This window comes from Talpa europaea (genome assembly GCF_964194135.1).
Source record: "Talpa europaea genome assembly, chromosome: 9".
NCBI classification, from domain to species: Eukaryota; Metazoa; Chordata; class Mammalia; order Eulipotyphla; family Talpidae; genus Talpa; species Talpa europaea.
In genome coordinates this window covers 74,501,609-74,515,391 of record NC_140076.1, presented here as the reverse complement: position 1 = coordinate 74,515,391, position 13,783 = coordinate 74,501,609, and the positions used below count along the sequence as shown (strand labels likewise).

General features: G+C 37.2%; 2 protein-coding genes across 2 annotated transcripts; one reads left to right on the top strand and one right to left on the bottom strand.

The window, feature by feature from the left end:
* Positions 1-723: 723 nt before the first annotated feature.
* On the bottom strand, positions 724-4,043 carry LOC311176747 (uncharacterized protein; the record flags this gene model as incomplete). Its single annotated transcript, XM_084242392.1, has 4 exons — positions 724-729; positions 2,758-2,907; positions 3,191-3,293; positions 4,009-4,043. The coding sequence occupies 4 exons, from the start codon at positions 4,041-4,043 to the stop codon at positions 724-726; spliced, it is 294 nt and encodes a 97-aa protein (XP_084098518.1).
* Positions 4,044-10,908: 6,865 nt separating this feature from the next.
* Positions 10,909-11,546, top strand: IRGM (immunity related GTPase M; the record flags this gene model as incomplete). The annotated part of the gene is given in 4 exon segments (XM_084242391.1): positions 10,909-10,957; positions 10,960-11,154; positions 11,157-11,238; positions 11,240-11,546. Coding segments are annotated over 4 exon segments (633 nt in total).
* Positions 11,547-13,783: the final 2,237 nt, after the last annotated feature.

Below are 13,783 nucleotides of genomic sequence, written 5' to 3'. Positions count from 1 at the left end.
TACTTAGATAATCTGTACCTGTGTACAAATTTAATTCTTCTTTGCTATATTCCATGTTTCTAGATTTACATGGTTGTTGGGGCAGAAGAATATGGAAGAATAATGTAGAATAATAAGGCTCTGGTACAATCTCTGTGTATCACTAAATCTCAGGTCTCCCTGTTATAGAAAGGAAAACATGACTATCACCACTACAGATAATGTTTCTATTTGTTGTGTGGGACAAATAAGGTGCATAATCTAATTAAAGTAGAACATGTGCCACTTGAGTTTGGATCTTATCAGATTAAGCAGATTATGCAGATTAAGCCTCCTCCCCTTTTACATCAATAGAGCATCAAAAAAAATTAGATTGAAAACAAGAGTATCATAATAAATAGTGGTAAGGAAATATGAAAATTTAATCAGAATGGTTAATAATTACATACATTATACAATTTATTAGGTAATAGTCAAGTCAGTTACATATATAGATTTAATATCTAAGAGTTTAGTGTAAAATGCAAAGATTTATGTAAGTAAAACACTAAAATATTTATAATTATATAAGGTAACATTAAAAACATCATAGTAATGAAGTATTTTGTATATGTAACAAAGAATGCTTAAAAACTTTATTAGAAAACCTAAGCAGTTAATGTGATTAAAAGCTTTTTTGACTAGGACAGTGAGGATGCACATTATTTTCAAATGTCAGAGAAAATTATTTTAAATGACAAGATTTTAGGCCTAAAAGCATCAGAAACTTTATGAAAGCAGAGCTCCACAGGTCATAATTTCCAGGCACTATGAAATGAATAGAAACTCAATTTAAATGTAACCAATAGGTAATATCTAGCTAAAAGCATATTTCATTTTAGATCTTCTGCATTAAATAGAAAACCCAAAGTGAGATTACTTCTGCAATCGTGGATTTACTAAGAAGAAAGCATGATGAGTAGAACTAAAAGACCTGAATTCACAAATCAGTCTAGTTCTACCTTAATAGCACGCACACACAAAAGTATTCCTTTGCCACATGCAGACACTAGCTATTGAAGCGGAGGATTATCTCACAGAAATTTGTAAAAATACTTTGAAGTATAAAGAAAATAAACACATTCTACAAATAATGTTATATAACTTAGGGTATACATGTGATTGTCAAAATTTTTTAAAAAATAGAAATTTCTCATGAGATTCTCTTACCTGACACAAAATAGCTATGTGAATATTTTACTCATATATACATATATCAGTGCATATATGTGCTTTTATTAAAAAAAGTATTCCCAAAATTTCTTTAATGCAGATAACTAAAAATACTCAAAAGTTATAGGAATTTTACAGGGACTGTAACCAAGATGAAAATGCATACATTGTACAAAAATGAAAAATAATGTAAAAAATATATATAAAATTTTTAAAAATTAAAAAAAGAATAAATCTGACTACAAGTTAAAAATAAGGTGTAGGAATCCTTAAAATATACAAGAAAGCTGGTAAGAAACTGACCAGAAATAGACTAAATGTGATATTTCTCAATGTGAGAATCAAATAACAATGGATGAAATACATAAGAAAAGAAATTATTAAAACAAAAATGCAGAAAATATTTCATGTCACATAAGACAGTTATCAATAATATGTTTAAGATATTTAAGGAAGACAATAGCAAAATAGAATATCAAAATAATATGGAAGGAGCAAGAAAGTATAAATTTGTTGAGTATTTGAAAATAAACCTAACATAATTAACATAATTAGAACTAACCTGACATAACTAAACCTTTGAAAAATAATTCGACTAGATATTAAATTAGATTGAACTGATTATAAGATTGATAAAGTGGAAGATTGAGCAGAATTATTGTAGTCAAGTATGCTGCACAGGGACAAAGTTATATAAAACAGAGATATATGAAGGTTAGGATGAGAAGGAACCAAATCACTTCACTAGAGTGTTGTTTCAAAAGTAATGAAACAAATTCAAGGAAATAATCATTAATAAATCTCTGAAATCAAAACTAGATGTGGATGCTAGAATTCACAAATCTAATATGACAAAAATAAATAAAAAAACTACCACCAGAAATAATAATCGAACTGTATTATACAAAGGAAAAAATGTAAAACAGTGAGAAAAAGAGGAATAACTTACAGGCAGTGAGAGATAAAAGAAAGAGAATTTAGAAAGTTGAGAGGAAAATCTCTCTAATCTGAATGGAAGCCAGAATATGGAGACATTAATGCGGAACGTTGAAAGAAATCACTATTCAAGCAAACATTGGATACATGACTAAAATACCTTAAATAAATAAATACAGATTTTTTTCAAAAGAAATACCCTGCTTTTATTACCAGTAAGGACTACTGAAGAGTTTACTTCTGAGTAGGAAGACATTTTTCCTGCAGAAGTTTGAGAATAAAATGAAAGATAAAGAAGCTTGTAACACAGGATACTACCATATCCAGTGAATACTGACCTAAAGAAACCAGAGTCCTTGGCATGATACATTCCAACAGTTATTTAGATAAATTTAAGCATAATTTCATACATAGTAATAATTTATATAAACAAATCCTATCACTTGAACACAATAATTTTTTCAAATAATTACTTTCATAAATAAGTTGTTAAAAACTGGTAGCATTTTTGCCACTTGTGTGTAACATATTTATGATCCTTTTATCAGAACTAATTAGCACCAAAGGACTGGTAGTGGCATAGAAATTGATCATAATACTCTGGATACCCAGGGAGATTGGGTCATTTACCCATAACAAAATTAAGGTAGATGAGATGATGAAATGCACCCAAGACAGAATCACAAAGAAACTCACCAGTAGCAGCATAGTCTGGGTGGCCTTCTTCTCTGGGGAGAACCTTGGGGAGAATCTGGTGCTGTGAAAGTGCTCCTCTGATGCCTAGACAACAAAATCACCATGTACACACTTGTGAACAGGATGATTCCTACAAAGAAAACATCCCTGGATAATGTCAAAATGAAAACCAGATTCCAGATGATGGGTTTCATGGGGGATATTGAACAGTACTTATCAACATTCAGTAGGTTGGTCAGAGTCACACTGGAAGAGGCCACATTATAGGTGATAAGGTTACTGTTGAAGGACAAATTGATAAGCTACAAGAAGATGAGAGATTGGAAGGTGAAACTCATGGATTTAGTTTAAAATGCATAAGCCAGGCTGTGCAGGGGCTAATGGTGATGGCCTGGAGCACGTTCAAGAGGCTGGTGGTACAGATGAAGAGGCCCCTCATCACTCTGCCCATGTAGAATAAAGCCTTACATCTGAAATTATCCTGGAAGTTCAGTGATTCAAACAGTTTTGGAGATGACAAAAACAATGCACTGAGGAGCTTCATTATGTGGACAAGGACCAAGTGACAGAGGGTCAGGTCAGTGGGCCTAGGCCTTTGATCCAGGAGTGTGGAGATGTGGAAGACAAGGAGGAAGGTGTTGGCTAAGAGTCCAAAGCCAACTTGGAAAAATTGACCCTTTTTCATAGTAACATAAATGGAAAGATCATCATAGTGGGAAAGAAGAAACATTTTGTATATCTGGAAAAAATAGACCTCACATCATCAATGTCATTTATCTACAATCAAAATGATCACCAACATCACCATTTTTACTTCACCCAAATATTAAGTAACCATGAGAATGTTGTAAAAAATACAGCTTCAACAATTACCGCTACACCAGTGTGTGTGTGTGTGTGTGTGTGTGTGTGTGTGTGTGTGTGTGTGAGAGAGAGAGAGAGAGAGAGAGAGAGAGAGAATGAGAGAGAGAGAGAACGTGTGTTTGGAGAGAAATATATATTTCAGAAAAGAGAGCAAAACAAACAGGAACATATCAACAATGACTAATGACTCCAGGATTGTGAGTCCATAATCTATACTCTGAGTGCTGAGTTCCTCTTTAGAAAGTGTGCTTCACATTTGGCAAAGTACAACACCCATTTACAATAAAGGCCCTTGAAATTCTTGGGATGCAAGGAACATACCTCACCAACATAAAGGCCATCAATGACAAGCCCATAGCCAATATCATTCTCAATGGTGAAAAGCTGAAAGCATTCCCATTAAGATCTGGAACAAGACAAGGATGTCCACTCTCACCACTGCTTTCAACATAATGCTGGAAGTCCTAGCCGAGCAATAAGACAAAAGAAAGACATACAAGGAATCCAAATAGGCAAGGAAGAAATCAAACTACCACTATTTGCAGACAATATGATAATACACATAGAGAAACCCAAAAACTCCACAGAAAAACTAATTTCAACTAATCACTCAGTTTAGTAAAGTGGCAGGATACAAAATCAATGCACAAAAATCAGTAGCCTTCCTATACACAAACAATAAATCTGAACAAGAAGAAATCAAGAAAACCATTCCTTTTATTATTGAAACAAAAGAAATCAAATACCTGGGAATAAACCTAACAAAAGAAGTAAAGGACCTATACAAAGAAAACTATAAAACACTGTTAAAAGAAATAGAAGTAGACACAAAGAAATGGAAAGACATCCCCTGCTCATGGATCAGAAGAATTAACATTATCAAAATGGCCATTCTACCAAAAGCAATCTACAGATTCAATGCTATTCCAATTAAAATTTCAATGTCACTCTTCAAAGAAATAGAAAAAAATATTGATGAAATTCATATGGAGGCACCAAAAACCCCAAATAGCCAAAACCCTCCTGAAAAAAAAGGGAATGGAGGCATCACATTCCCAGATTTAAAACTATACTACAAAGCCATAATCATCAAAACTGCATGGTATTGGAACAAGAACAGACACACAGACCAATGGAACCCAATAGAAAACCCAGAAATAAACCCGCAGATTTATGGTCAAGAAATCTTTGACAAGGAAGCAAAGAATATGCACTGGATCAAAGAAAGTTTGTTCAATAAATGATTCTGGGAAAACTGGGTCACTACATGCAAAAGAATGAAACTTGACTACTACCTCACACCATGCACAAAAACCAACTCAAAATGGATTAAAGATCTAGACATAAGACCTGAAACCATAAAATATATAGAAGGAAATATAGGTTAAAGACTGCATGGCATGCACCTAAAAGGCATCTTTACAGACACATCACCCAAAGCAGTGATAGTGAAGGCAAAGATAAACAGCTGGAACTACATCAAATTAAAGAGCTTCTGCACCACAAGAGACAAGAACAAAAACAAAGAGAAACCCCACCAACTGGGAGAACATTTTTGCACACAACACTAATGATAAAGGACTGATTACAAAAATCTACAAAGAGCTGAAGAGACTCAACAAAAACAAAGAAAATAATCCAGTCAAAAAATGGGCAGAAGAGCTAAAAAGAAACTTCTCCAAAGAGGAAATACAAACGGCCAACAGGTATATGAAAAAATGTTCAACATCACTTGCAATCAGGGAAATGCAAATCAAAACTACAGTGAGATACTATCTCACACCAGTGAGAATGGCACATATTAAAAAAACTAGCAACAACAAATGTTGGCGAGGATGTGGAGAAAAAGGAACTCTCCTGCACTGTTGGTGGGAGTGCAAACTGGTCCAACCACTATGGAAAGCTGTGTGGAGATTCCTCAACCTACTAAAGATAGAGCTTCCATATGATCCAGCAATTCCACTCCTAGGTATTTACCCAAAGGACACAGAAACATTAATTCCAAAGGGCACCTGCATCCCTATGTTTATAGCAGCACTATTTACAATAGCTAAGCTATGGAAACAATCCAAATGCCCAAAAATAAATGACTGGATCAAGAAGATGTGGTACATGTACACAATGGAATATTACTCAGCAATCAAAAAAGATAAACACATGCAATTTGCAGCAACATGGATGGAGCTGGAAGGGATCATGCCCAGCAAAATAAGCCAGAAAGAAAAAGAAAAATACTGGATGGTCTCACTCATAGCAGTAATCTATAAAACCTAAATAAGGGACCAGGAAAAAGAATAGCTATAAGAAAGAAAAAATCAAAATCAACAAACAACTATGAACCAGAGTCACACTATGGGGAGTGGGGAAATGGGAGATTGGGGTCAAAATAAGGGGGTTGCAATTGTATGGGGAATATAAAAAAAAACTGAAAATAAATTGAAAAAAAAAAGAAAGTGTTGTGCTTCAGTGTTCTGCATCCCCATCTAATATTCATCATTGAGTGATGGCCATACAAGTGACTCATCAGTATTGGTATAGTTGAAGTAAAGCAAAATTTATGCTAACAGAAAAGATTTCCCAAAAATAAATACACAGAAAAAAAATAATGTCTATCACATACTATGACAATTTCTCTTATTTTTGTCTTTTTCTACATTTAATGACCCTTGTGATTGCACTGTGTTCATCCTGGTAGTCCAACATAATTCCCCTATCTCAAAGTCCACAGATTACAATTGGTTACTGTGCAACACAGTAATGAGAAGAGACAAACTCATGCCATGTCTAGAAAGAGTAGCCAGGTTGCACTCTAATTCCCTCAGTTACTCTGGTCCGGTAATGAGTTTGCCCTGGTCTGCACAAGGCGTTCCTCTTAGTTTACTCCATCCAGATACAACCTACACCTGGGTTGCCTCTGCCATCTAGTCCTGGACTGTTAATCAAGATGTAGCTAAATCAGTCAAAGAGCATCTGTTTAATCTCCCTGTAAGGAAACTGGGCCCAGTAAGGTGATAAGATTCTAGCAGGGAACACACCTACCTCCTCAGCCTTGACCGAAGATCAGGCATCCACTAGACCAGAAGTTTCTTCTTGCACCTTGCCTCCCCTTATGTCTGTCATGCAACCAAGAAGCAGCATGCCCAGAGCAGTAAAAGAGAGAAGGGGACACATGCCCAGTTCAACAACCCTGGTGATCTGTGTGTCACAGTGGGAAAACCTCTCACAAGAGAAAAAAAAGATAAAGAGGTTCATACCAACTGTGTCAGTTGATTCTGGAAGGGAACAGAGATTCTACTCAGGACAATCAAGGTCAATATCTGAGATGTTCTCCTTCCTAAATGCATCAAATACAAACAAAATCCTCTAATATTCAGATGCATAGTTATTCTCTACTGATCAAGTTTCTTGAGTTGTTGGTGCCTTAATGGGACACAAATGGGTATCTGTCATTACCAATTTTTTCCCCTTTGTTAACTACCTATTCTGAGTCATGTTTTCTGTCTTCCTCTAAAACAAACATAGACACTAGAAGATCCCATTCCTGCTGAATGAGTAATTTGTGAATTTCAGCAATTAAATTTACTTGTCAGTTTTTGTTCAATGTGTTTTTTGAACAAGATATAATTTGCAACTGAAGAGGAAAAAGCAGGATACAAAATTTAGTAAATTTGCTTTATACCAAGAGAATACTATGTCCTCAAATTTTTCAATTTATTATTATCTTATCACAAAATGACCTCATCCAAACAAACATACACTGAATTTGTCAAGTTTCAGTTTATCAGAATTGCATAAAATGCTAGCTATATATGTAGCTCAGAGCTACTTTCTTTGAAGGAATGTGTTCAACACTTTGCAATTCACTATATCATATGAACAGAAGAAGATTCTGAAGGTAAAATAATTAAAAGTAAAGTTTCAGTCTACTTAGAAAATATAACGCACTAAAACTCAGTTTAAGAAAACATTTCAAATCATGTTGAACATTAACTAATCCCATTCAAGTTAGGTTGTCATAAATTCTACAGAGATTAATAAATAGAATGGTATTTTCCTACGTAGCTTTTAGTGATATAAAAATAGCAACTACTATAACTGAATACAATAAAATGCTCTTTTTTTATCTACTAAAATCTCATTATTTGAAAATGTTAAGCACATTATGGTATTCTAATTTAAACAGTAGAAATATAAAAAAATCTCCAAGTCTAAAATAAAAAAATTATAACTAAATCACTCTGAATTAGTTCAGATAGATTATGTTTTAAAATATAAAATCTCAGGTCTCACTTATAACAGGAATGTAGAAGATCCAAATAAGGGATCAGGAAAGAAAAAGTAATTATAATAAAGTAAAAATCAAAATCAACAGGCAGCTATAAACCAGAGACATTCTGCAGGGGGGGAGAAGGGAGTAGAATCAAAACAGGGATGGGACGAGCACAAGGGACCATGGTGATAGTTCACAGGTGAATGGGTGGTGGGAATTTCACGGGGGCTATAACGGAGATGAAAATGCATATATTGTACAAAAATGAAAAATGATGGAAAATATATATAAAATAAAATAATAATTAAAAAATAAAATATAATATAAAATCTTACACCATAAAGTATAATTAAGGTAATTTATTAAAATGAGAAAAAGTCAAATATTTACAAATTCAAATAGAACATCACAGAAACTAATACATTTTTTACAACTCTATAAGTATATTTATAATGAAAATTAGCTTCAATCTATATACATCAACTGATGTTAGTTAAAATCCAAAATGATGTAAGGCTGAAATTATGAGGCAATAATTCTAACAGTTCACTATGTAAATTTTGCCTCATCCAAATTCCCAAGAGCATCTTGAGCACTCACTGTTAATGAAGCTAAGATACGGTTACCTGTCTGAGTCTTCTGGATGAGTCCCTATGTGTGAGATGAGATCACAGAAGTGGTTGCAAGGAAGGGTTGTCCTCATCTCACCTGCCTCAATGCCTGTAATGGTCATATCACCTGTAAAAGTAGGACAACACTAGCTTTGGGATCGGTAGGAAAAGACAACACCACGGGGGAAATTGAAATCTCTTAATTCCTAGATAACAAGACATGAGGAACACCTGAGTTCCAACTTTTTAATATGTAAGATAACTTTCCCTAGGTAACCTGTGTCCCTCACAGAACAGAGTGGCCTCCTGGGGTAACTCCCCAGTCAAAGAGGTTTTGAATTTGAATGTTTTTAATTACATTCATATTGCTAGAGGAGGGTAGACGCCTAAGGGGAAAAGACAACACCAAGCACTCATAACTTATGAGGCAAAGTCCCCCAAGAAGGAGCAGTATGGGTTAGAGCCCGCAGGAGAGTCTTCCTGGTGCCCCCACACAATCCTCTTCCAATTCTGCCCAAGGTGATGCTCCCAATCTCTCTGCAACATCCACCCAGCATGAGAAACTCGCCTTCATGAAAGAGCTTAAATACTAACATCAAAAGTAACAACAGCAACAAAGATAAACAATCATGCACAAATACAGCTGCTGACAGAAATCATGTAAGATTATTGAAATGCTTGGTGTGAATGAGATGCTGAAGTTAATGAAGACAGGCCTCCCTTAGGTATGAGGTTAGTAGTGAAAGATACTGTCTTGAGAGCAAAGAAAATGCACTTTTCACTACTCTCAAAAATCATTATATTAATCTCGACCCACAAGACAAAGACAGTGAAGATGTGTAGGTCTCGGGGATGGACACCACGGAGCACTGACTTGAGGTGACCACTGCCTGGTGGGCATCTTAGTGGGCCATTCTGCTCACACAGTCAGGGTGGAAGTGAGACCGTCCCCAGCCTGAGGTCCCTCTGACTTGCTGTGGCTCAGCTTCCCTGGCATCCACAGTCCTGCCCTGGGGATGCTCTGGTGTGAAAACGGCAGAGATTTCCTCAAGTGTCTCCTCAGACCACCCAAGAGCATGCATCTCTCCTGAATGAGCACCTCTGCTACTTTTTTCCAGGAAATTTCACGCATCCTTACCATTCACCCTTCTAATGTGCACAACTCACAAAGATGTATGGCTGTCACCATAAACAATCAGAATATTTCTACTATCCCAGAAGAAATCCTGTACCCCTTGATTGTACCTCTCTTTTCCCCATTCCATTTGCCCCTCAGTTCTAGGAAATATCTAAGATTTTTTCTGTTTCTGTGGATTAACTTTGTGGATGTTTCATATAAATGGGATCATACAGGGCCTCCCTGGTGACGAAGGGGTTAAGCACAGCACTATGAAGCTATCCAAAACCTCTGCAGCATGAGTTGGATCCCAGCCAGCCAGGGAGCTACCCACATGGCACTGCAGACCTCTCCTGCCTCGCCCGCTGCTCCCCTCAGCAGTGTATTTTGTTCAGTCTGGCTGTTCTGTTCCCCACTCTGTCTCTGGTGAATCCCCTCACCCCCCGCACCTCTGGCCTGTCCCCCAGTTCTAGTATGCATAAATAAATAAATCTTAAAAAAAATTTTTTTTAATAAATAAATAAATAAATAAATGGCATTATACAGGCATGGTCTTTTAAGCTGGTTACTTTCACTGAGCAAAATGATTTGGGGGTTTATCCACACGGTGCTTGTGTCCTTCCTTCAGTCTTCCTTCCTGCCGAATGCTCTTCCATCGTAATGATAGGCCACATTGTGTGTCCATCCATCAGCTGATGGACAATTGAGTTGTTTATACCTAAAGGCTATTATGAACAATGTTGCTACAAATGTTTGTGCACAAATTTTAGTAGTTGTATGTTCTTATTGCTCTTTGGTATATACTGAGCAAAGGAATTGCTAGAACATATAGTAACTCTATTTAATTTTTTGAGAAACTAGCAAACTGTGTTCCTAAGTCTTATTTTTTCAAATCTAAATGTCTTTTTTGTAGGTTCGGTGTGGATCTGACAGTCTGGGTTTGCTATGTTCAGCCTGGCGATCCATGTGGCTCCCAGCCCCGCTACCTACCCTGTTCTTCCTATTGGTGCAGATTACTCCACTGTCAGCTCATATGTTCCCTCACGCTCTGTTTTCCAAAACTTTCAGCTCTGCTGTGCCAGCCCCATGTGCTACAGTGCCTTATCCAAAGATTGAGAAAGTCCTAGAAGAAGGGAAGTTGCTGGAGGTGGTTTCTGTGGTCAGAGAGTCCTGGACATAGCCCCCCAGCCCCAGTGAGCATCACTGTGATGGGGGCCCCAGTAATGGCACTGCAGGGCACCAGGCCTGAGGAGGAAGCCGTAGCTCCCACTGGGTTGTGAGAACCACCAGGATTCATGGCTGCAATTCTTTCAACCACTTTCACAATGTGATGCTATGGGATCTGCCTGGCACAGGGGCTGTCACCCAAAGCCTGGAGAATTCTCTGGAGGAACTGCAGTTCAACCAGTTTGACCTCTTCATAATTACTGCATCCAAACAGTTCAGCATGAATAATGGGAGGCTTGCCAAAACATTGGAAAGAGATTCTATGTCACATGGACCAAACTAGACAGGAACCTCAGCACAAATGTCCTCTCAAAAGGAAGCCTACTGTAGAATACCCAAAAGGATATCTGGGGAAATCTCAGAGCCCCTCATATTCCTAGTGTGCAGCTCCAATCCTCTATTATATGATTTCCCTGATCATAAGGGAAAGTTGCACAGGGACCTCTCTGACATCAGGTGCTGGGGTTCCCTGAATAACTTGTCCCATACTTGTGAGAAAATCATTAATCAAAAAGTTAACTCTCTTCAGGGGAGAATAGCTTTACAGTATTTCCAGGACACTCTTCAATCCAAGATGCAGGATTTGGAGGAGTATCTGAAGCCCTACCACTTGCTCTTTTGTGTGGAGATTTAAGTCAGTTATGCTTGCTTAGGGCTTTGAAGGCCCCTCATCTGTATTAACCTAAACTTCTCCAGCAGGGGCCCAGGCCACAGGGTCACCAGTGAAGGAGGACAGGGTCATGGCAGAGTCCCTCACTAGGGACTGGGTGCTCCCTGAAGGAACTGTAATGCAGACTTTTACTCAAGTACAAGTCATAGCTACATCCCACTTTTAGGTGGCCGTCTTGTCCACTACCTCAGAGAGGTGATACACAGACAGTTCCTTGAAGTAGTTGCTGAGGGCACCAAGACCATTCTGAGGAAATTCCTGTAAGTCTTTACCATTGGAAGAGCTGGTCTTTCAGTAGGCTCTATCTCAGGGGATGGCAGGACATTTGGGGTCCTCCCCTCTGCACTGTGTCCTCTCTGCACTTGCAGGAAAGCTCAATTCTTCCACTTCCATGGATTCTAGATTTCTTGAAGTTAATGAGTCCACTTGCTCATTTTGGATCCACTTTAGCAAATACCATGATGTGTTTTACTTCTTGGTATCTGTTACATTTCATTAACTAAATTAGCTGGGATTCAAATATGAGAGACAAGATTTGTACAGTGTTACATATAAACTCATTCTTCTGTCCATTTGTCACTTAACTTTAATGTCATTATTCTGCTTCCTTCATTTCTCACCTCTCACTCTCTGGCACAGTGGAAAGAACATCTTTGGGGCAGATGATGGAGAGGTAGAAGACAAGGGTGGTGGTGCCAGGAAGCCAAGGTTAGTCTGATGCCCTGGAAAGCTCAGCCTGTTAAAATCTCCTCAGCAGATGCTCTAAAATCACTTATATACCAAAAAAATTATATGGGGGATAAATTCAGGGCGGCTGTTACTGGGATTGATAAGTTGTTGACTGGAAGAACAAACTGACTGAGAGGTTCCACACTTCACAAGCACACCCTTATGGTGGGCCTATGTTCCTGCAGCCACCCCTGTCTTGGTCCAGAACTGTGGTGAACCTCATTCATGAAATGGAGGGCAGATTAGAGACAGTAGTGTGTGAGCTCTCCCTTGAGGAAAATGAGCCCCTCAGAGAGACGACCAGGTCTTAAGTTCACCATCAAGCCCTTGGGCTCTGGGTTCACATATACCTCCCAAAAGAATCAGGGAGTCTATAAGATGGAGACTGACCCTGATGTATCTTTGTAGAGTTGTGTCTAATTCCTTGCATAGAATAGGGATATAATAAATGTTGAATTAAATTTATTGATTTAAAAAATAAGAATAACACAAGTGTTCAGTGATAACCACAACACCATGAAATTAAATATAAAGTCCTCTCTGCCTTACCTCAACCCCATCGACCATGGATAACCACACTAAACCATGAGAGGTTATGCTTTCATCTACCTTAAATAGAATGTGATGACAAAGAGCTTATTTTGAGTTCCCCTACTCCAAATCTGCAAGTCATGTTTTATTTTTAAGTCTTCTTTTAGTTTTCCTTAGAACTTTTAATTCTATGTTACACACTCCATTTTCTATATAGTCATAATCTTGGCAGTATTTCTTGACTTCTCACTATGAGGTAGAAACCACTATTCCACTCTCCTCTGGGCATTTCTCCTCCTCTCTACTTTTCAGCATGTCTACCATGCATTACACATTTATTATCAATACTTATGGTATTTATATCCTATTTTATAACTCTAAATATAACCTTTTATTTCTCTAAAGTTTCCTTATTAACATTGGAAATCAGTAGCCATTTTTAAATTTATAATGTGATTATGATCTTGGATATGATTATTATATTCATGATGAAGATCATGATCTTGATGTTCACCAAGGCTCAAATAATGTGACAAAACCACACAGAAGAGGTAAGCCTGTGCCGCCAGATCTGTTAGACTAAAGTAAGAAGATAATTTAAAGAAATCTGGTAGGAAAATAAGAAGAGGAAAAGGAGACAAATGTAATTTTGTAATAATAGTATGTCATTCCCTTATCCATCAGATGACCCTGCTTAATAACCATATTAATTCAGAAAATTCTTTCTCCTGTAAAGTGTCCTAGATAACACCTCTGGTTCCTATTCTCACTTGGAATGCTTTTTATCCCAGCCCAGAGCAGAGACCTCACTCACAGTGACTGAGGTCTTGTTTCTATCCTATTTATGAGGCTTCTAGGATCCCCTGCTTACTTAAATTCAGTTCATTCTCAACCAATAATTTTAAGATCTCTGGGTGATAAACTTTGAGTCTTTTTGTGTC